This window comes from Alnus glutinosa, chromosome 4 (assembly GCF_958979055.1).
Source record: "Alnus glutinosa chromosome 4, dhAlnGlut1.1, whole genome shotgun sequence".
Classification (NCBI taxonomy): domain Eukaryota; kingdom Viridiplantae; phylum Streptophyta; class Magnoliopsida; order Fagales; family Betulaceae; genus Alnus; species Alnus glutinosa.
In genome coordinates this window covers 30,036,113-30,060,185 of record NC_084889.1, presented here as the reverse complement: position 1 = coordinate 30,060,185, position 24,073 = coordinate 30,036,113, and the positions used below count along the sequence as shown (strand labels likewise).

The following is a 24,073-nucleotide window of genomic DNA, read 5'->3' as shown; positions in this document are numbered from 1 at the left end:
TTCTAGAAGGATAGAAAGAAGACGTGTCTTTTTTATAGCATTACTTTTTCTTTTTCTTTTTAATCCTTCCAAAGTTGATGTGACTTTTAAAGTTACTATTGGATCAAAATTAAATAATAATTCATCTCAAATCTAATAGTAATTTTAAAAGTTACATCAACTTTGAGAAGATAAAATGTAGGTTCCTAGTATTAATCGGGAGTCATTCAACTCTTATGATTTTATTTTGTTAATGTGTTAGTATCCATCGGTCTTTGATTTTATTTTTTAATAGAGGTTGATTCAAGAGTTGATAAGCACTGCAACCTAATATGATAAAAATGAAATAAAAGTTGAGTATAAAACATTGATCGTGGTGCAAAGGTGCAAATTCAATAACAACAGTATGCTGAATAATGATTTATTCCAAATTCAATAACAGGTTGTTTATGGTACGTTGTTAAAAAAATAAATAAAATAAAACAACAGTATGTTGAAAACATTGGATACAGAATTTTGCAAATAAAATATGATTCTGATTCTACTTTTTTCAAAAATAAATAATATTTTATTCAACTTTTTCTAAACAAATCATATTTTATTCTTTTTTTTTTTTTCTAAAAAGTCAAATCTTAAAATTCTCAAATAGAATAAAAATTTAATTCTAATTTTAAAAATTCAACATCCAAACGAACCAGCGACACTCAAAATCCCACAACTACCCGCCCGAAGCAAAAAACAATATAATATTAATAAGAAGTCAGACAACTGCTTGACCAGTACTCTCACATTTAGTTGTACTAATTCCAGCTCTTAGATGGCAGCTTGTCTTCTTATTTACACAAAATTATCAATTATGTTGGGATATGAAAATTTTTTATATTAGGTTTGATTTATTTTTCAAATTAAAATATGTTCCAATTACGATTCTTGTTTTCTCTCTACTTATTACAGTTCTCCTCCTATAAATAAAGGTAATATGTATTGTAAAAATCCATCATAAAGGTCATTTCTAAATTTTCATAGGACCCTTGGAATTCCTTCCAAAGCCTGTTTGAATAATTTTTATAAATTCTATCCTTTCTTACCCCTTTAAGCAGCCCATTTGTTAAGAAATGTGACATATCCTCAGAATTAGCATGGACCGAAAGGTGCTGTGGGTCTCTCTCGAGTGTCTCATAATCCCTTTCCTTCTCTCTCAAAAAAAAAATAAATAAATAAAAAAGAAATAATCTCTTTTATAGTTTAATAACTTTTTGTTCCTTAAACACCTAACTAACAAGTGGCGGAACCAGAATTTTGGTTCAGGGGGACAAGATATATATATTTTTTAAATAAAAAAAATTAAAGTTAATAAAAAATTAATTCAAATTATTAAAAAAATATAGCAAATGCAATATTGTGAGCCCCTACATGGTTCTGTAACTTCTTTTTATTTTTCCAATTTTTAAACTTTTTAGTAATAAACGAGTATCCTCCTACTTAATTTTCAGTGCCTGGTCTAAAAGGATAACAATATAGGCAATACGCACGGCATCTTCTAAAATGTTGCATTCCAACCAATTAGTATATTCTGTGAATCATGCTGGATTAAAATGACTTCATGTTTTTCTATATTGTATTTTTGAAAAATCATGATTAATTGGTTGACAAGGTCTTTTTTGTAGATATATTCTTCGGGTTTGATCTCTATTACTAGGATGGTAATCATTTTTTTTTTCTTAAGCAAGGATTTGTTGGCAAATTTACTAAATCTACCTGACACGAACTCCTTTAGAATTTGATTGAAGTTCAATAAAATTATTGTTATTCTCCATAATCACAAGTAACTACAATTATATATTTCATTCATTTAAAATATGTAACATATGTATTTATAAATAATAAATTTTTAAAAAGTATGTGTACCTGCGTGGACTAAGAATTGATGTTCAGATTTTTTTTTTGAAAAAAACTGGCCTCTCACATTTAAAGAGACTCACGTCTCGCTCACCCTTAAATTTTTTTATTTTTTTTTTAATTTTTTTTTAACTCTAACCCTTCACATACCCGCCACCGCTCATTAGTCTCACCGATTCAAGATAAAAACACAAAAGTCATTAAGTCAAACGGTGCGTTTGATAAAATGTAATTCCAAATAAATGAAACGTTGCGTTTTGAGTCAAAACTATTATTTTGCGTCAAAACTATTGTTTTGCATGAAACACTGGGTTTTACAAATGTATTGTCCATCTTCAAGCTTGGTTCTTTCTTTTGAAAATTCAGAACGTACACAACGACATAATTTAACAAAACACGAGAAATCATTGGCTTCAATGGCTTGAGTCATAAATTTTAATACTTCAGAAAAATAATTTGTCCCTTAACGAGTGGTTGAGGGGAGAAAACAAGGATATTAAAAAAAAAAAAAAAAAAAAAAAAAAATCGCAGGGAGTGAAGAAAAATTTTGGGAGGTGAAGCCCACTTGCCTCCTCTCGACCCCCTGGCTCCACCCCTGTAACTAACTGATCAAAAGAGAAAGACTTATGAAGCCCTCTTATATTCATCATACAAGGTTGTTGACCAAACAATGGTTCCAACTTTGAGATGCGAGAATTTATTTCTTTTAAATCCTTCTCTTGACCAAGTCATAAGCATTTAGTAGTTTTTTATTTGGAAAATTACACTTTACCCTCTTAAAGTTGACACCAATTTTCAAATTTGCCTCCAAAGTGACAAAATGTCAATTGCAACCAATAAAGTTAAAAAAAATTTCAATTTAGCCACTCCATTAGTAGTTTTCGTCTCAACTCACGAAAGTTGAAACACGTGAACAACACGTGCATTTTTGGAAGAAAATCGGACAAGAATGCCCTCAAATGTCACCCGTTTATTTCTGACATCCAAAGCACCCCTACGCGTCTTTCATGTATATACTTTGGGAGAGAATATGAGAAAAGAAGAAGAGAGGAATTTCAGGGAAAAGGCTAGGGTTTTGCCGACAGCTAGTTGAAGGAGATGATGGATGCCTCAATGCAGGACTCAACCCCCGACCCAACACCCGACTCCATTGGGCACTCGAAAGAGATGATGGATGCAACCTCGGAGTCCACCCAGAGTGTTGCTATGTTTTCACGGTAACGAGTATGCTACTGCGAGTGGCCGATGATTGTGAAAATGGCACACACGTAAAAAAATTTGGGAAAAAGGTTTGTGGGGTGTGAAAATTGGAAGGCAAGTACCTTACTCCTTATTTTCTTCGATTTTCAAGGTGGATGTGAAAACTGGAAGGTAAATACCTTACTCCTTACATCGAAAAATTTTAGAGTTCCATATACATTTAACATTTCAAAAAAATTTAGGGTTTCATCTTTGTTTTTTGCAAGTTTATTAATGCAATTTTAGGGTTTCATATATGATATTTTACAAGTTTGTTAATGCATTTTTGAGGTTTCATCTCTGTTTCTTTTTTTTTTTTCTTTTTTTTTTTAAGTTTATTAATGCAATTTTCGGGTTTCATAATTGTTAATGCAAGCTTATTAATGTAATTTTAAGGTTTTATCAATATTTTTTTGGCAAGTTTGTTAATGAATTTTTAGGGTTTCATCTCTGTTTTTTTGCAAGTTTATTAATGCAAGTTTCAGGTTTTATCTATGTTAATTCAAGTTTAACGCAATTTCTTTTTGTTTGTTTAATTGGCCATCATGAATTTTGTTTACTTTGTTATGTATTTTGCAGATTAATAGAGATTGTGGTTTCTTTGAGTGGGTTGATCCCAGACTGTGTAAATATGGTCAGAGGGTTGTTAGTTGATTGCGTGAGTGGCACGAAAGTTTGGTGGCAGAAGTTAAACAATGTGAAACCATGGTTGAAGTAGAAGTTGGGAAGGTGAAGGCCGAAATAGAGAAAGAAGTTGAGAAGGTCAAGGTAGAATTGGAGGAACAAGTTGAGAAGACGAACTCAATGAGACGAAGGCAAAAATTGCACAGTATTGTAAAGAAATCGAGATTTCGGGGATTAAATTCGAAGCAATGAAGAAAAATTACCATACAAGGCTTGTGTGTTCATGAATTTTTTTTTTGCACTATATTTTTTCTTCTTCGGATATGCTTCCAAAAACCAATAGGACAGTAGAATTGGTCATATGAGATTGCCCTAAGTTGTGATTATTGGTGATTTGTAAGTAAACTATTGTATGTATTAAGATGTTTTGTTTATAAAATTATGGTTTCTATATACATATTGTTGTGTTTGATGCTCGAATGTGTTATGGTAAGCAAGTTTTGGGACAAGTTTTTGGTAAACACCATTGACATAATACTTGGCATTATTTCTGGCTTCCATTTAAGTTAACTGAATTCCTACAAACTATACTCATTACTAAAAATTACGATCACACAACAAAACCTGTACAAATGACTATTATCTCCAAAAAAAAAAAAAAAAAAAAAAAGAATTGAAAGTATTTTTACCTCTCTCTCCTTTTTCCCTCCAATAGTGGGAGAATTTGTAGTTGTAATTTTTTATTTTATTCTTTTAATGTAAGTGTTGTATTTTTGTTTTTGTTTCCTTATATTTGTTTTTCATCTATTTAAAAAATATTTTATATATACAAGGCCATAAGGAGCACCAAATAGAACTTTCTGTATTGCTGACTTTTTTTTTTTTTACTCCCCAAACCCCAAAAGAAAAAAACACTTTCTTCTGGAAGAACCTTGTTTATCTTGGAATGCTTACCACTGATGGGAAGCCACAGCCCACAGGTAAAGAATAAAGATAGCAGCCCATGAAGGGCAGGCCATTGCCTTCTAACAGTGCCAAGAAAACGACTTGCAAAAGCCAAACAAGACTCACGAAAAATAAAAAATAAAAAAAAATTGTCGCTAACAAAATGGACAAGAATAAAAAAGGTGATATGTAGGGAACGGAAAACAGTCCCCTTGCATGCTTTTTTTAAAAAAAAAAAAAAAAAAAAAAAAAAAAAAAATCAAATTTAATAAAAATGTGTCATGATATCAAATGACACTTTTTAATTAAATTTGATTTTTATTTTTTATTTTTTTTATTTTTTTATTTTTTTATTTTATCAAAAAGAGCCTGTTGGGAACAATCATTTCCCTAATAATAATGATAACTGGCTTCTTAGCAAGCCCTAAAGGGCAGGCCATTGACTTCTAACAGTAACAAGAAAACGACTTGCAAAAGCCAAACAAGACTTGTGAAAAAAAAATCAAAAAGATTTTGTGTCGCTGACAAAATGGACAAATTAATGGAGTAGCCTTCCCCCCCACTAACAACAAACAAGTATTTATTTATTTACTTATATATATATATATAACTGTGGAGCTTTCAAACAGGAAAATATAACTATTTATGGGAGCATATAATTTTAGTAAAGATATTTTCAGATTCACAAATATTCCTTCAACAACCTCAATCAATGGGCTATACCCATATATTGATTTAAAAAAAGACATTAAAAAACAATATTTTTATTTTTGCTTTTGATGGGAAAATAAAATAATAACTCTTTTTGAACCAAATATTCGAAAAAAAAAAAATCATATTAATTGAATAATTGATATAGTTTGGCCTATTTTAGGATTTAATATAGTGATACAATAATATTTTCTGATAGGATCTTTTAGAGAAATTATTTTATGGTCCATAATATATTTCATTGTATAGAAAATTTTGATCCGTTAAATCCATGCAAGTGTAATAACATAAATATAGCGTTACCAATTTTTGACACGATTCGCAAACTTGATACGAACCAACACGAGATTAAAGAGTTAGAGTTGATGAGTTTGACTAGTTTAATTAAATGAGTTGAGATATAGTTAACCTATAGAGTCTTTTACTCATGCTTCGATACGATCCGAACTCGACACAATAACAAACAATTTTTGACATAATCGATGAACACGACATGAACCTAGCTAATATAAAATTAGAGGGTTGAAATTAATGGGTACGTTTGACTTATTTAATTAAATATATCGAATTATAATTAACGTATATAATCTGATACTAATGTCTCGACATGATTAAACCTTAACACGTACGCAAAAACGAATTGTCCTCATAAATTTATGTTTATCAAATACAAATGAGACATATTAAAAAATATATCTACCATTACAATAGTGCTTTTTCATAGTGAGCATAATACAAAAATATTATAATAAAAAATCAATAAAGATATGATTATTACGTGGACTGGAGGCCCATTAATTTTCTTTATACAAAATGTCGTATGGTGGAGAGTCGGTCGGTTAAGCAAGCCGCCGAAGTTGACATGATGTATCTCACGCGCCAAGAAACCACGTGGATAGTGAGGAGCATAAGATCTGAATCCGTGCAGAGATCCTAGAGTAGACGCACGGCTGAAGCGCGTGCCCAAAAAAGATTTGATACATTGAATCTTTTGCAAGTGGAGTTGGATCTCGTGTAATGTGTGTATGACAGTATGAGGTTTGTTTGATACCTTCGAATTATCTCTAATAAGTCGAGTGTATAGAATTCTCTCCTTCACAAAAAATAATAACTTTAAAAAACGTTTGAAACAAAAAAAGTGTTTTTTTCATTTTAACTTTTTTAAGAAAGTGATTTTCAATTTAATAGATTTAAAAATTTGAGTTTATATCTATTTTAATTTCAAGTCCTCTCTTAGGTTCGAGAAATAATTATCAAAATAGATCTCTTCCATACTTCATCTTATGTAGTGTCTTTTTTTATTTTTTTTATTATTATTATTCTTCCCACCAAAAAAATAAAAATAAAAGATGTTACGAATGATCAGTTGTATAAAAAATATAAAAGAATCATTTCTCCTTAAGTTTTTCCATGAACTAGGTAATTGAAATATGTGTAAAATATTTTCCCTTTTATTTGTGAGTTTTTCCATGAAGTAGGTAATTGAAATATGTGTAAAAGATTTTTACATTTTTTTTTTTTTTTGCGCAGAAAAAGAAAAATAAGCACAAGGTGCCTTCACATGGCGACACCCAATTTTAAGGTGACCTCAATTAGAAGGTGGCCACAACCACCACCTTAAAAGGGTGACCACAAGTAACCCAACCTTGTGTTGATTTTTTTTTTTTTAAAAGATTAATTAGAGAGATATAAGAGTATTTTTACACGTACTTCTGCTATCTATTTGATGGAAAACCTAACAAAGGTCTTGAGTTTAGAATATACTTAAACTCAGGTCTTAAAATTATCAAATTATTTGCCCACCGGTGGCAACAGAGGCTTTAGAAGCCTTTTCATGCAACTGAATTTAGTAGAAATATAGGGCTTCAACAAATTGTCATGGGAGGGGATGCACTTAAAATAGTGAATGTCGTAAGGTCCGCAAGATGAAATTTGAGTCGATTTGAATAACTATTGGTAGATGTAAGCGGGGTGTTAGCTTTGATGTGCTGCTGACAAAATGGGCATGTTAATAGAGAAGCTTATTCGGCGACACATGGTGGCTTAGCTAGATAAACCATTATTAAACATGTCATAGATGAGATCTGAAAATAATAGATTCCTCATTGTACTTGTGACATTGTTGTTTTAGAACAACATGTTCTATATTCGAGATTATGAAATGTTGGGGAAATTATCATTCTCCGAGCCCAAACGAGCCTATGACCAGGCTAGTAGGCCCAGTCTATCCATCTGACTCGAAGAAAGGCCTATGAAGATCCAGTCGGTCATAACTGTTTCGGATACTCCAAGAATCTTATGAATATGCCCCAATTTTTTGAAACCGGATATAGAATAGTTGATACGTCTCGGAAGTTCAATGTCTCGAGAATACGAGAAGAATACACATGGAATACTCATGTCCAGATAGTCCTGAGAAAGGATTTCTCCAGATTACCACAAGATGATATGGATGGAATATGCTAGAGCCTTATCCTGGAATAATCGCAGGGAATTATGGGCAGATTTGATCCATAATTCCTAAAAAGGCGTAGAAGGTCTCTGTCCCGAATTGTCCGGGATAACCACTTATCCCACAAGATATGGTATAAGATACCTGTTTGAACTTTATTGAAGGGTAGTCCTACCCGAACAGGACTCCTCAAGAGATAAGATCTAATTCCACACAGTATGGGATTAGAATCCTAATTGAACTATAATCAAAGCATTCCCAATGTATCAGAACTACATGCCTATAAATAAGCCACTACCCCAAGTATTGAAACAATCTGATCCCTCTGATATTCGTGTACTCTCATATTCTCCAAATTTTATCTACAAGAATCTGACTTAGATATTAGAGTGAGACTGTGACATCCCATATCGTCTGAGAATGTGGAAGTCCTTATATGTATAAATGCACCATTCTTGACATAATGCGCCAAAAGCGGACAATATTGTATCATTGGGGGTGGGTCGTTATAAATGGTATCAGAGCCATTGTCCAGCCTGAAATGGGGGGAGCGTGCACAAGCATATGAGAGTTACTAGCGGACACTTGCTGAGACGCCAAGAATGAGGTGATCTCATGAGGGTCGCCAGCGAAGATGCTGGGTCCCAAGAGGGGGTGATTGTGATGTCCCATATCGCCTGGGAATGGGGATGTGCTTATATGTATAAACGTATCCTTGTTGACATAATACGTTTTAAAGCCGTGATTGGTATGAATCTATCAGAAATCTGCACTTAAGCGTGCTTTTGCAAGAATACTATCGGGATAGGTAACCTCTCGAAAAATCTAGTTTGGGGAGCCAAAAACGGACAATATTGTAACATTGGGGATGTGTCTCGTTACAGAGACTCTGTTGGCACACTCGACAAGTTCTGTATTTAATCTTTTTGTCTTGTAAGTGGTGAAGAGAGTGTATTCTAATATGACACGTCATCATACCAGAAACTGTACTAATATAAATAAAAAATATTATTTTTTTTTTTAAAATTAAAAATTATCAAATTAAAAACTGAAATATTAAATTTAAAATGACAAAAAGCACGAAGAATTAGGAAGTTGATACACCCCCTTGCTCGGAAAAAGATTTGATATATTAAATCTCTTGCAAAGTGAAGTTGGGCCCTGTAGTTGGTGGCCAACTTCAGTTAGATGAGATTGATTGTATAACATGAGATAAACTCATCTCCATCAAAAAAAGAAAACCGTTGAAAAATTAATATAATAATAATTTTAATATATAATAATAGGAAGGATTCACAAATCACGCTCGTGATAGAAGAATTTTGTCTTCTATGGTGGAAAGATTGGGCTGTCGGCACCCAGCAGAGAAGACTGACCGACGACTCTGAAGCCCGGAGGCCGACACCTGGGCCACCGACAATAACCTTTCTTCTAGAATATTTACCATGTTAATTTTCTCCTATAGTTTTTTAGATTACCATATTTTATCTCATAAATAACAAATTAATCATTATCAAAGATTCTAGCAAAGTGTATCACATGATAATTGTCCGTTGTGGACAACGTTTTTCTCAAAATTTGGGTTGGTTGAAAGAATTTTATATATGAAAAATATATACTTTTTTTTAGTAGATGAAAATAATTTAATTTTTTTTTAATGTAAGCTATTAAAAAGACAAGTATTTTTTTTTACATGTTTAAAAAATACATTACAATTGTATAGAGTCAGATAGGAAACAAAATTTCAATTTAATTTGAAGGGAAATTTTATAAATAATTTTTTTTTTTTTTTTAAGACAATATGCAAAAATAGGTATTTCAATAAAAAGAAAACAGAAAAATGAAACTTCGTCTTCTATCTCTGTGAATTAATGGAGAGCTAGCCAGCCCTGCTTAGGAGTTAAGTAGGAAATTGCAGGGTGGCATGACCAAACAACGATCCTTTTTATTTTTCTATGATCCTCTCTCTCTCTCTCTCTCTCTTTGTTGGCCGGCCACCAAAACAAATTAGCTGGTGCAATTATGGCCCTCCAGAAATAAGTCTAGGAATCAAACAAAAGAGGAGTTCGATTTTCTACACTAATGGAAGCAAGCTAGAGATAATGGCGGTGGCAGAATAATATTATATATTATGGACAGCGAATATATCAGACAATAAGATGGTTTAGTCTTGAACTTTGACATTCAGCTGGTACGGTTGATCATCATGCCAACCATTGCTGCATTACAAAAAAGAGAAGCTTGCGATTTGCGAAGAAAGACAAAAATAGACACGCTTGTCGTAGCTGCACACGGAACCATTAAAAAAAAGTAGAGAAAAAGAAAAAGAAAAAGATAAAGAAAATAATAAGAGTATGAGTAAGTGCCAAGTGTGTGAATCTAGTGGAGTTCTCACTTCTAGAAGTGATTGATGCACAACACGAGACACATGGGTGAGACCTATGTGGTGGTCCGATGGATGATCTCACTCACATGGGTCTCCTCCTTGTGTCTTGTACTGTACACAAGTTGTGTGCAAACATATTTTCTCTTACAAAAAACATTGCATTATGATTATGAGATAAGATATATTGGCACTCCAAGACACAACTCTTAATCATCTTTGTTCACGTGGCAATTTTTACTTTTAGAAAAAGAAAAAGAAAATCTTAAAGCTAGTTAGAAGATCATCTTACCACATAGATAAAGTAATCGAGAGTTATATCTTTGGGCGTCATATGTCTATGATTTTTCACTTCAACGTATAAATTGGTAGATATATGGTCTTGGCCTCTGAAGCAGCGTCTTAGACGTCCTAGAATATGGCCAGTCTCTAACGTCGAAAACGGAAGAAAAAGTTAAGAAGAAAGGAAGAAGAAGAAGAAGAAGAAGTGGTGTAAAAAGGAAGCTGCATGGGAGGTGATACAAAAGTGTTGCTAAATAAATAAATAAAAGGCCAAATCCACGTATATATCTTCACACTACAAAAATTGTAGCAAATAGCCACGTGCAGTTTGACACGTGTACAGTGTCGTACACGTGTCAAACATTTAGACACGTGCGGTTTGACACGCGTATTACGCGTGTCAAATGTGCATGTTACAAACTGCACAATTTGACACGTGTATTGGAATACACGTGTCAAATTCCAATACACGTGTCAAACACAATTTGACACGCGTATTGGAATACACGTGTCAAATTTGACACATGTATTCCAATACGCGTGTCAAACTGTTTTTTAATAAAAAAAAAAAATTCAAATTCAGTTTTTTATTTAAATCAAATTTAAATTTAATTATTTAATTGTATTTTTAATTTAATTAAAAATACAATTAAAAAATTAAATAAAAATTTTAATTAAATAAAAAACTGAATTTGGATTTTTTTTTAAAAAAAATACTTTTTTATTGGTTTTTAAAATTTATTTGGGTTAATTAAAATTTTTTTTGAATTTTTCAAGTTTTGTAATTTTCGACCACAAATAACGCAACATTTATTTTACCCAAAACAAACACGAAATCATACTACACAAACAAATAATTAATAACATATTTGTTAACAAGCAAATATTTACGAACAAAAAATAATTACACACAATATCTACAAATCTGAAGGGCGTCTCTACGAATCACGAGGTACCGTCCCAGGCGTGTTCTCGCCCACCGGCGATTGCTGCGCAATGAATGGTGTAGCGGGCGAAGGTGTAGCGACAGTGGAGTGCTGGCTCAGCTGTCGTCCAACAGGCGACAACGTACCAACCGTTGTCGAATTACCTGCAAATAATATAGACAATTAAAGTATATAATATTACTTGCAAAATTAAAGGGGTAATGAAAACAAATTGAAATTAATTTTGTCCTATACACAATATAAATCATACCTGCAGATGCACTACCAACGGACGACGTACTACCTACGTGTGCAAGAGAAGACTGATTACCAACACATGGTGCTGGTACTCCCATGGAGGACATGAAGACCTCCATCTGTCGCAAGCGCTGCTCTATGCCGTCGAACTGTTGCACGCGCTGCTCCAACCGGTCATTCCTCGCTCGCTCAGCATGTAGCTCCGCTTGCATCTCTTCCATCTTCCGAGACTGTTCGGCCCAATCCCGAGATGTCCCCTGAGATGGTCCCCCCTGTGACCGAGGCCTATATGAGAAACATGTCCCTCGAACAGGTGTGACGTTCGGCCCAACCTGCCGAACCCTCCCTGCATACTCAGGCCTCCCAATCGCCTGTTCGTAAGCGTCGTTCGGTGCCCAACGCACCGTGTCTGCGGAGACGCTTTGCGTGGCGGCTGGATCACTGGCTAAACTCTGCGTCATCCTCTCCTGTACGTCGTCAACATGAAAAAGTCATATATTGAATAATGACATATCACACATAATTTAAAAATATTAGTAAACTAAATCAGTAGCATACGCATAAGACCCATGTACGGTCGTTCACGAAAGTGCCGTCCATGATAGGAATCGAAGAAGACAAGTTCATAAAAAAGTTGAAAGCATGTGCTTTATTGATGCCGGAACAGAATAGCGGTTATTCTGTAGGCTAATCAATAAGTATTTTGCAAGGAAGAAACAAGAAAATCACCCCAAAACAGAGAGAAAACTCTGAATTCTGATAATTAATCAATAACAATGAACTGTCGAAAAACGCCCACAAGCCGGACTTAAATAGCTGAAAATTAGGTGTTGGAGAATTTTTGCCAAAAATAGCAAAATCCCGAAAACCCTAATAAAATAAAATACGTAATAAAATAATTATTCTGTCGAAAATTTAGCCCAAATCGGGCTCAGAATCACCTCCTAAACAATAAACGAAAAGTTACCATAAATGACAAAAAAATATCTAAAATTAAGGTTTTGACAAGGAAAACAGCGGATTTTGGGGCTCGAAACGAGGCGCACCGAAGAGAGCTTTCTGAATTGGGGTCATATGCGCGAAACGGATACTCGTAGCCAAAGTTATGGCCAAATTACTGCAGCGCACTCGGAAATTGCCTCAATTAGGCCAAATTACGATTTCTTGCCAATTTTGCGCTGATCCGCCTGCTCCAGGTATTTCAGCGCCATTATTGTGCAATCTGACAACTCAGCGTCATCAGACTCGGATCCTCCTGCATCATTTATTAAAGGACAAATTAAGATCAGGTGTTCTGTGATTCACCATGATTCTTTTTGTATCTCTTTACCACTTCATAACAAGGTTTAATAAGATATTTTGTTCACTAACTATCTGTTTAGATTTTCAAATAACAAAAAACCCGTATCCGTTTAGTTTGGCGTTTTCAAAATGTGTTCGAAAAAAAATAGCGATTTCAAAACACAATTAAATGAAAATATAATTTTTAAAAATTCAAGTATTTGGTAAAATCGAAATTCCGCCTTAAAACCGTACGTGCACTTTAAAAATACATTCCATTGTCTGTCGTGCTAAAACATGTATTTTTCATGTCTTCAAGCCTTCAATTTTTCAAATGCACAATTATACGGGACATTAACATGCATTTGGTTGGTGAAATGGCGGGATCAAACGCACTCTTAATTAGAGTATGTACGTGCACTTTAAAAATACATTCCATTGCCTGTTGTGCTAAAACATGTACTTTTCATGTTTTCAAGCCTTCATTTTTTTCAAATGCACAATTATGCGGGACATTAATGCATTTGGTTGGTGAAATAGCGGGATCAAACGCACTCTTAATTAGAGTCTGTACATGCACTTGAAAAAATACATTCCATTGCCCCTGTTGCATGTGCTAAAACATGTATTTTTTATGTTTTCAAGCCTTCATTTTTTTCAAATGCACAATTATGCGGGACATTAACATGCATTTGGTTGGTGAAATAGCGGGATCAAACGCACTCTTAATTAGAGTCTGTACGTGCACTTCAAAAAATACATTCCATTGCCCTTGTTGTGCTAAAACATGTATTTTTTTTTTTATGTTTTCAAGCCTTCATTTTTTTCAAATGCACAATTATGCGGGACATTAACATGCGTTTGGTTGGTGAAATAGCGGGATCAAACGCACTCTTAATTAGAGTCCGTATGTGCACTTTAAAAATACATTACATTGCCTGTTGTGCTAAAACATGTATTTTTCATGTTTTCAAGCCTTCATTTTTTTCAAATGCACAATTATGCGGGACATACATTAACGTGCGTTTGGTTGGTGAAATAGAGGGATCAAACGCACTCTTAATTAGAGTCTGTACGTGCACTTTAAAAATACATTCCATTGCCTGTTGTGCTAAAACATGTATTTTTCATGTTTTCAAGCCTTCATTTTTTTCAAATGCACAATTATGCAGGACATTCACGTACGTTTGGTTGGTGAAATAGCGGGATCAAACGCACTCTTAATTAGAGTACGAAAATTTTGGAGTGCTAGATAGGTGTTGGACATGATAAATGGTGGAGTCAATAATTATGGAAAAGATGATGATCAGTAGCCTAAATTTGAAAGTTGACGTTTGTGGAATTATGGTCCCAAACTTATAATTTGCAGTCACACAAGGTTTGAAAATAAAGACAAAAAAAATAGTAGACGAGATACCGACAGTCATGACGGAATCAGGGGTCGGGGGATTAGGCTTTGTCTCTATCAAAATTAGACTTGACTCTTCATTCATGGTTTGAACCCGATGAAAAAACCTGAGTTCCATTCCTGGGTACTGTTTTCTCCTCTTGCTGCCACATATGATGATCAAGTGTAAAGGGAATTATTTGTTGTGAGAAAAGAAGAATAAAGCCCATGAAAGCAAATTGTTAAGGAATTTCCCGCCGAGGTAAGGGGGAATGATGAGGAAATGAGCTGGGGTCAACGGCTACGAGTAGAGTGAGCTGAATGAAGGGGGAGATTTCTTTCCCATTAATATTTTTGTCTTATTAGTCGATGATCATCCGCCGCCGTTCAGAAAAGTGGGGGGAAGCCGACCATAGACGCCTGGATTCATGGGCTCAAATTAATTAAGGAAAAGAAAGGCATCTTCAGGTAATAAATGTTGATGTGAGAGATAATTAAGAGAGACAGACATATAAAAGAGTATTTCTTTTATCAAAAGAAAGGTATGATTATTATTATCATCTGAAGGGTGTGTGCATTTTTTCTCTCCCCATTCTACTTCACCAAGTGCTAACTTGATCGTCGGAGGAGGCGTTGCCGGGACACCCCGACGACCCTTTTTGTTTTGCAGAACCTTTGGAGAATCCATAATTGACCTTCATCGACCTCGGAAGCTTTGGTCCACTGTGTCAATCCGGAATTCCACGTCATCCGTTCCAAAAAATTCACTAACACAAATGATAATGGATTAATGGGAAAGGTGGTACAGAAAGTAGTTGATGATCCGTGGAAAATTGGAAATTTAGGCAACTTCCAAATAAAGTTCCAAAGTAGAGATGGCAATGTTGTAGGGTACGTCCCATGAAAAGAGCCACTCATAAACAAATATAGTGAGAAATATCTCCACTACGTACTGTCTCTACTGCTAAGAGTCCACGGGATTTGATCTTCTGATAGGGATAAAGCTAAAGCAACTTCTTTAATTTCTTTTGCCAATAATTGAGGGCAGATAATTAAGGGGGCTAATATGAAAAGGACTACCCTTTTTTGGTATTTGTAAACTTTTTTTTTTAAAAAAAATAATAATAATTTTAATAACTTTAAAGATATTTTGGAGAGAGAAAAAAATTAGAAGTGTCTAGTTTGACATAAATTGAATGTGAATCATAGGTGTGGGTAGAGTGAAACCAAGTTGATGAAATGAAGATAAAATGAGCAAATGCAAATGAAAATGACAAGAGAAATATGTTGAATACATAAAATATGTTGAAAACAGAAATGGAGTGGAAAGTCGTGAACATCTTTTCTTCGCCTGCAGCTTTAGCTCTCGAATCTGGAAAATTTTCCTGAACCGATGCTTTTATCAACATCCTCCTTTAGACTGGCAGAGTGTGCTTGATGAAGCTTGTCAAAAATGGAGAACAAAGAAGTTGTCGGGTGTGCAATGTAAATTGATTTTGAGTTCTACTGTGTATCATATATGGCACACAAGGAATGAGATAAAAGCTAAAGGCCACCTCAAAACGGAAGAATAGTTGTTAAGATTGATATTCTAGGAGGTTCAGAATAGGATATCAGGAAAAGGAGGTTCGAAATATGTGGCGATCTGTCATATGTGAAACTTAGATGGGAACATTCTGGTTTGACATCTGTTTTTTCTTTTGTGACTAGCTAGCTGTTAACAGAGTATTTGTTCTCGATCCGTTTGTTGTTTTGTTTGGTCATTTAGACCTTTTGTTTGTAATTTGATGTTTGGTTAGTAAAAGTTCACTTATTCATTAAAAACAAAAAGGTCTTTTTAGCATTATTACATTTCCATTTAAATCATATTTGTCACAAAATTCACTTGAGCTTCAATTATCAAAACTCCATATGACTTATAATATATAAAATAAAATAAAAAATTAGAGTCATTTTTGTCTTTTTGTTAGTCTTGAGAAGATATTGACAATTTTTAGTAGTTGTAAGGAATATTGATGCAATCAATAATTTGGGGGAACATTTATAATTTACTGGTAGTTTGAAGGATATACTTTTCCCTAATTTATTCTATATTTGCAAGGATTATAATATTAAGGAAAAATTACATTTAAGTCCTCAAGTTACCTGCCGTTTTAGAAGTAGTCTCCCAAACTATCAACCCTTAGACTCTGGCCTTCCAAACTACCAAAAAATGCCAAAAAGACTTCATTTGTCGAAATATTCCCTTAATACCCTTGTCACGTGTTGTTTTTTAATTAAAAAATAATAAAAATTTAAAACAATTTAAAAAACAAAGAAAAATAAAATAAAATAAATAAAGGGGGTGGCCGGCCACCCCCATATATATATATATATATATATATATATATATATATATATATATTAATTTTTTTTCTTTGTTTTTTAAATTGTTTTACAATTTAAAACAATTTAAAAATTGTTACTTTTTAAATTTAAAAAACAAAGAATTCATATTTTAAATTTTTCTCTGTTTATAAAATTTAATTTTTTATTAAAAAAGTGACACATGACAAGGGTATAATGGAAATATTTTGACACACAACAGTTTAAAAATTAAATTGTTATTATTTTTTCAATTAAAAAATAATAACAATTTAAAAAACAAAGTAAAATTTAAAATAAAGAAAAATAAAAAATAAAGGGGGTGGCCGGCCACCCCCTTTATTTTATATATATGTGTGTGTATGTATATATTTTTAATTTTTTTCTTTGTTTTTTAAATTGTTTTACAATTTAAAACAATTTAAAAATTATTACTTTTTAAAAATTAAATTTAAAAAACAAAGAAATTTTTTTTTTTTTTTTTTTTTTCATATTTTAAATTTTTCTCTGTTTATAAAATTTAATTTTTAATAAAAAAAAAATGACACGTGGCAAGGGTATTATGGAAATATTTCGACACATGAATGTTTTTTTTAGCATTTTTTAGTAGTTTGGGAGGCCAGAATCTAAGGGTTGGTAATTTGGGAGGCTACTTTCAAAACAGCCGGTAGTTTGAAGGGGTTAAATATAACTTTCCCTAATATTAATATATTTAAGATTTCTCATCATACTTGCAACATTTGTTTTGCATGGCATACCTTGTTGATAGCCAGGGAAACCTAACTTCCCTATTGTAATGGTGTCGGATACAAACGTTAAAAGCACAGTTATATTGAAGAAAAATAAAATAAAAATAAAAGCACAGCTATATTGAGCTAGGATCTTGGGTGTAAAATACTCTCATACATGGGTTCAAATTATTTTTTAATAAGTGAGATTGAACATGTAAAATATTTAACAGAAAACAAAAAGCAGATTATGGAATCATAGTTCGAACTCTAATATCTTTCTTTAATATGTTAATTCGCAATTTATCTTAATAGTTTAAGTTGATAAAAATAATAAATTTAATTATTTAATTTATAGTCTAAAAAGTAAACAAATTTGTTGAGATGCAATAGATTGAAAATATTATAAAGATCTTGTTAAAATTTAAACTATTCAGCTAAAAAATGTGATCAAGATTTTAGAAACTTCTTTGTAGAATTATCTAGATAATCTATGGCACTATAAGGACTTTTTTCTCAAAATATTTTTAAAAAATAGAGTCCCTGTAATAAGAATAGCTGTAAAACTTAACTTTTGTAGCTTCCAATAAGGTATTGACACATCAGCTAAACTTTGAGTTTTATTCTTTACGAAGACCCCACTAGATCTTATGTCTCTGTCTCTGCGCCTTTGGCTGATTTTGGTGGCGACATTCGGCGGAGGAGAAGGCAGCTGTAGATGGCTTGTTTCAATGGCTGGCGGGGCAACGCTTAAACCAGGTGAGTTTATTTGTTTCAAAGGATCGAGTGTTTTCATGACCATTGTATTTTGTTGGTTTTAATCACTTGTCCCCTTATAATTAGTTGGTATATATAAAATAAAAGATTTACGGCCCATCCTTATATATAGAAAGTATTCTTTTAAAAATATATTTTAACCAAAAACGAGACAAAATTAGGGAAAGAGAATTGACCATCTACCGTACATTGCTGCTAGACAAAATGCCAACAGGGGCATGGACGGTAGATGCAGCTATATATGCAATTGCATACACACCAATGTCCAGAAAGAAAACTGCTCTGAGCTCAAGGAAGAAAGGACTTCGATCTGAACCCAATATATCCATTTGAATATCAAATAAATGGGATTTGGTTAGGGTATAGTTCCAGATGAAACTAGAGTCGTTAGATTAAAACGCGTGTTTTTTTTAATGGTTCAGGGCCGAGTCAAACCTTTAATCATGAGCATGATCTACTAACTATACAATTTTGAAATTAAACTTTTGATGGGCCATAATTGTCTAGTTACATGATTGAAAGTTGAAACCAATTAGATGGCAAAATCTGGTACATTTTGTGTTGAATTAATTTCTCTTTGTGATGCATTAGAAAATCCAACATAAGATTTGTTGATTATTTCTTGAATAATATCAGTCTAAGAATGGAAAGAATTATACAATATATTTGAAGATTATTTTTATAATAATATATTTAACTTTAAGTACAAAAATTTTACTTTGTCTTCAAGTTTACAGTTATGTTTTGTGTTTATATTAATCTTTTTCTCCAAGTATCATGCTTGGAAAATCCTCAACTTTGCCAATATAAATGCATGTCTCTATTATTTTGGAATCAAGTTTTGAAATATCAATTAAATTTTTAAATCTTTCAGAATTATTTATATGTTGCTTATTTGGGACAATCAGGGGTTTTCTTTCCATATTTGTTATTTTCTCTCTTACTGAATTTCATTTTTTATCTTCAATTCATAGTTTCTGCTGCTATCATATGCTGTTAGAACAATCTTAGTTCTGTTCTGCGTCAGTTGGTATCAGAGCTTAAGCGTCTTCTTGCGGTGAATTTTCATCAGTTTTAATGACTAGCAGTCGTGGTTGGCGTGGACAGGTTTCGAATGAGGAAGTCTCCTACCATGAATGTAATTTACAAGATGTGATGATTGAAGACTTGCAGAGGCAGGTTGTGGAATTAACTCAACGCCTAGTGATGCAAAACATAGAGATGTATCGCGATATTGATGATCGCGATTCAAAATCCAGTTTCAAGAACCTATATCACAATCTTGTTCTGGTCCAGGAACATCGTGGTCGAGATAAAGAGTTTTTTTTTTATGAAGATTTTTAACATGAAGAAGACGTTAAAGATCCTTCTCAATATTTTGTAGATTGAAATTCTCCACCAACTTATGATACATATATCAATGATGAAGATTTTATAGATGTAAGTTTTTTGTCATATGGTCAAGAGTTTGAACAAAAAGTGGATAATCATGTATTTCATGAAAGTCCAAAGAGTGAAATATCCCAATGGGGTCTTCAGAAAATTAATTATGTTGATTTTCTTGGGATTGAAAATTTTCTGTCAAATTTTCCCAAAGAAAATCTTGATATTTGTTTTATCATGTTGGAAGAAATTTTGATTTTTTGTTATCAAGAAAAAATTGAAAATTTTTGAAAAAAAATTACGGATAGTGAATTTATGACAATCCATTAAAAGCTTGTGAAGATTATTTTATCTAAAGTTGGTGTGAGTAACTTTAGATCTAATATTCAGAGTCATGTTGTGATGGGTTGCAAGTTGTATTTCTTCTTGCATCAAATTGCTTTGGTGTTGAGTAGTATAGAATGGAATGAATTGTTTGGACATCCAAAGATCGAGGAAAAGATGATTCGAATTCGAGGACAAATTCTTTCCAACCTAGTGAGATTGATGCAGGAGAAAATCAGGCATAAGATTTAGAAATCTATATTATTTTGGAAGCAAGTTTAGAAATATCAATTAAATTTTAAGTCTTTCAGAGTTATTTATCTGTTTGCTTATTTGGAACAATTATGAATTTTCTTTTCTCTATTTGTTATTTTCTCTTTTCCTGAATTTCATTTTCTATCTTCAATTCATAGTTTCTGCTACTATCGTACGCTATCAGAACAATCTTAATTCTGTTCCGCTTCATTTTGTTAGTTTTGGAGTCGCACTACGGTTTTCTATGACTCAGAATTCTGCTCCATACATCATTTGGGAAGCTGCGATTGTGAACAAATGGTAACCATGGGGACTCAATTACCATCACTCTAATTTTTCATACCTCTACCTTACATTCATAAATTACAGAACATAAAAAGCTAGAGGCTTTATGCCTTATATCTACAAATAACCTCAGGTTTCATCTATTACACAATAATGCTATGTTACAGCTAGCAGGAGAATGGAGATCGTGACCAAAAATCTTCAACCCCAATTGCCAAATTTGAAAGCTTAAAGCTTCAACCCCAATTGCCAAATTTGAAAGCTTAAAGCTCTGGACTCAGTTTCTCTGTACCCTTTACTTCATTTTTCTTAGTAGTACCATCTTTGGCAATGACAATTCCGACCAATTTATAAGGCGCCGCTTCCTCTAGCATTTGGACGACAGTTCTCATCGTTGGCCTAAGTGCCGGAAGCGCAGCAGTGCAAAGAATTGCAATTTTCAGTACCTTGATAGCATCTTCCTTGAAAGATTCTGGAATTCTGGAGTCCACCACACTCAATATACTCTCTCTGTCCTTCAACTTGCTGCAAACCCATTTCACTATGTCCTTGTTCTCCCCGTACTCTGGCTCTATCGGTCTTTTTCCGGACACCAACTCCATCAGTACCACTCCAAAACTATACACGTCACTCTTCTCGTTTACTTTGTATGTATACCCATATTCTGCATAATCAACAAGAGTCAATGATCAAATTAAAAGAAAAAAAAAATCATCAAATTTCTTGTCTTGCTTAAGAAAATGACCACTTTTTGTTAACTTAATTCTACGTAGCATATTATTCAGTCAAAGGAACAAAGAAAGAAAAGTAAGGAATCTGATATTCACTAACCGGGAGCGATGTAGCCGTGTGTTCCAGCAATGACATGGGTGGAATCTCTGCCACCATTGGCCTGAACAATCTTCGCAAGTCCAAAATCTGCAATTTTTGGCTTCAAAAATTCATCCAACAAAATATTACTCGACTTCACATCTCTATGAATGACCAGCCGCTCACACCCATGATGAAGATACTCCAACCCTTTGCCTGCTCCAATGGCAATCTCATGCCTCGTCTCCCAATCGAGCTCCATCTTCCGGCAAGTGTGGAGCCGATCCCACAAGCTCCCGTTCGGTAAATACTCATACACCAACAAGCTCGAGTCGTCGCTGGTGATGCTGCAATATAGTTTCACCACATTCACATGCCTTATCGAGCTCAAAGTCTGCACCTCGGAATCGAATTCCTTCGACTTCCCCCCACGCTTTCCGAGCATCGGCATGGTGCCGCTGAGGCCATTACCTCTCGAATCCGCGTTCCATATGTGCTTCACCGCAAGTTCTATACCATTAGCAAGCACCACCTTGTACACGTTTCCAGAACCACCTTTCCCAATCACATTCTCTTGCTTGACAGCATCAAGAATCTCATCCTCTGTGAAGCTCAACACGTGGTAGGACTTCACGTCCCACGATTCGTCCTTTAACGAACGGCTTCGATGATCCTTTTCCCTCTTCTTCAAGTAGAATGAGTACACCAAAGACACAAGCAATAAAGCCGAACCCACTGCAAAGCAAATGATGAGTGTACGGATTGATCTGGACATGCCTGAACCTGACGGACAGCGAGGGAATACAGAGCTGATCGTAGAGCTGCATAAGCCTGGGTTTGCTGCGAAGCTACCGTTATACGCTGCGAGTGACAGAGATTGCGGCACGGGACCGGTCAACCTGTTGTGAGACAGGTCGAGAAGGCTTAGTCGAAGAGCTGAAAAAGTCCCTGGAATTTCACCGGAAAGTTGGTTGTTGGAGAGATTGAGAGCATTAAGAGTCGGTAGAGATCCGAAAGAAGATGGGATTTGACCCGAAAGCGAATTGTTAGCCATGTTTATGTCAGTGAGAGAAACACCAGTGCCTAACGTATCTGGTATCGAACCAGAGAACTTGTTGTTCTGTAGATGAAGAACGTTGAGTTGCTTCAGGTCACCAATACGGGAAGGGATATTTCCCGAGAATTGATTGTCGTTCAGTTGAATCGATACCAGCGAGGTAGCGAGAGAGATCTCGGCCGGTAATTCACCCGATAAGCGATTGTTTCCGACAAAAATCTGCCCGAGAGATTTAGCATTCTTGATATCAGAGGTAATCGGACCTTCGATATTATTCGACGAGATATCGAATGCGTGCACGTTGGGTAATCCCCAAATTCCAGCGGGAACGGTACCAGAGAGCAAGTTATTGGGGACTCTGAAACGAAGCAGAGTTGAACAGTTGGCGTAGTTGGCCGGAATTTCGCCGGTGAATCTGTTGTTGAGCAGCAAAAGCTTCTTCATAGTACCCTGCTTGCACATATCTGGCGGGATTGGACCGGTCAAGAAGTTATCAGACACGTCGATGAAATTGAATTCGGCCCAAGACCCAAGCTTCGGAGGCAGAGGACCCGTCAACCTGTTCGAGTACAGAGAGAGGTTCACCAGCTTCTTGAACTCACCCAACTCGGTCGGTACCTGCCCAGAAAGATTGTTGGCATACAGTTGCAGACTCACCAGGTTGGTCAAGAACCTCAGCTCGGACAGATCGCCTTCGAGATGGTTCGTAGAAGCATCAAACATCTTGAGCTTCGTGAGGTTTCTTAAAGTCGCAGGAAGTTTTCCTGTGAATGAATTGTTGTAGAGCTCGAGCTGCCACAGGTTCACGAGGTTCCCAATCTCTACGGGAATCTCACCGGTCATGTTATTGTCGGACAGTTCCAAGTTGGTTAGCGCTGTGAGAGTTCCAATTCCAGCTGGGATTGATCCTTGGATGTTGCAATTCGAGAGGTAAAGCCAATCCAGCTTGGTGAGCTGAGCGACGACGCTTGGAATTGGACTGGGATTGAAAGGGTTGTCTCCGAGGCTTAGCCTAATAAGACCCGTCATGTTCCGGAGTGAATCCCACGGGAAATTTCCGGAGAATCCACTGTTGTTCAGGTACAGATACTGTAATCCGCTGAGAGGAGATATGTCTGGAACAGAGCCAGTGAAGAAATTGTTTCCCAAGTCCAAATATTGCAATTTCACGCAGTTTTTCAAGTCCTCCATGATTGGACCGTGCAAGAGGTTGAACCCCAAGGAGAGCTTTTCCAGCGATTGGAGCTGGCATATGGAGTCCAGAGGAACAGTCCCCGTTAGATTTTTGAGTGAGAGGTCAATTTCTGCGACCGAACCGTCCGAGTTGCAGGTGATTCCGGCGAAACGGCACGTGGGATTGGAGGATTCCCATGAACTGAAAACGTTGGTGGTTGAGCTCTGAAGTGCGGATTTGATTTTCATGAGAATTTGAAGCTCGTCGGATTTGACACCGGAGAGAAGAGAGAGGAAGCAGAGGAGATAGAAACAATGACCGGCGACATGGAAGCGCCTTGATTTTGTAGGACTGCTTTGCACCAATATTTCCATCTGGAGCTATGAAGAGCGAGGTCCGGAGGACCGAAGGATTACTTCATGAGAGCCTTTAGGCTTGGGGTTGGCTCGCTCTGAGCTTTGATAGATTTCAGCCCAATTTCATGAGAGTCAGAGGCGGGCGGGAATAGGGATAGGGACTAGATTGAACAAGTGGGCACTGACAATGAGTA

The 24,073-nt window shown here is 34.9% G+C and overlaps 1 protein-coding gene across 1 annotated transcript; it reads right to left on the bottom strand.

Moving 5' to 3' along the window:
- Positions 1-20,484: 20,484 nt before the first annotated feature.
- LOC133866728 (receptor-like protein kinase 7) lies at positions 20,485-24,073 on the bottom strand. The gene is made up of 2 exons (XM_062303349.1): positions 21,314-24,073; positions 20,485-21,146 (listed from the first exon to the last, which is right to left on the bottom strand). Exons 1-2 carry the CDS (start codon positions 23,895-23,897, stop codon positions 20,746-20,748), a joined length of 2,985 nt encoding a protein of 994 aa, XP_062159333.1. The 5' UTR covers positions 23,898-24,073; the 3' UTR covers positions 20,485-20,745.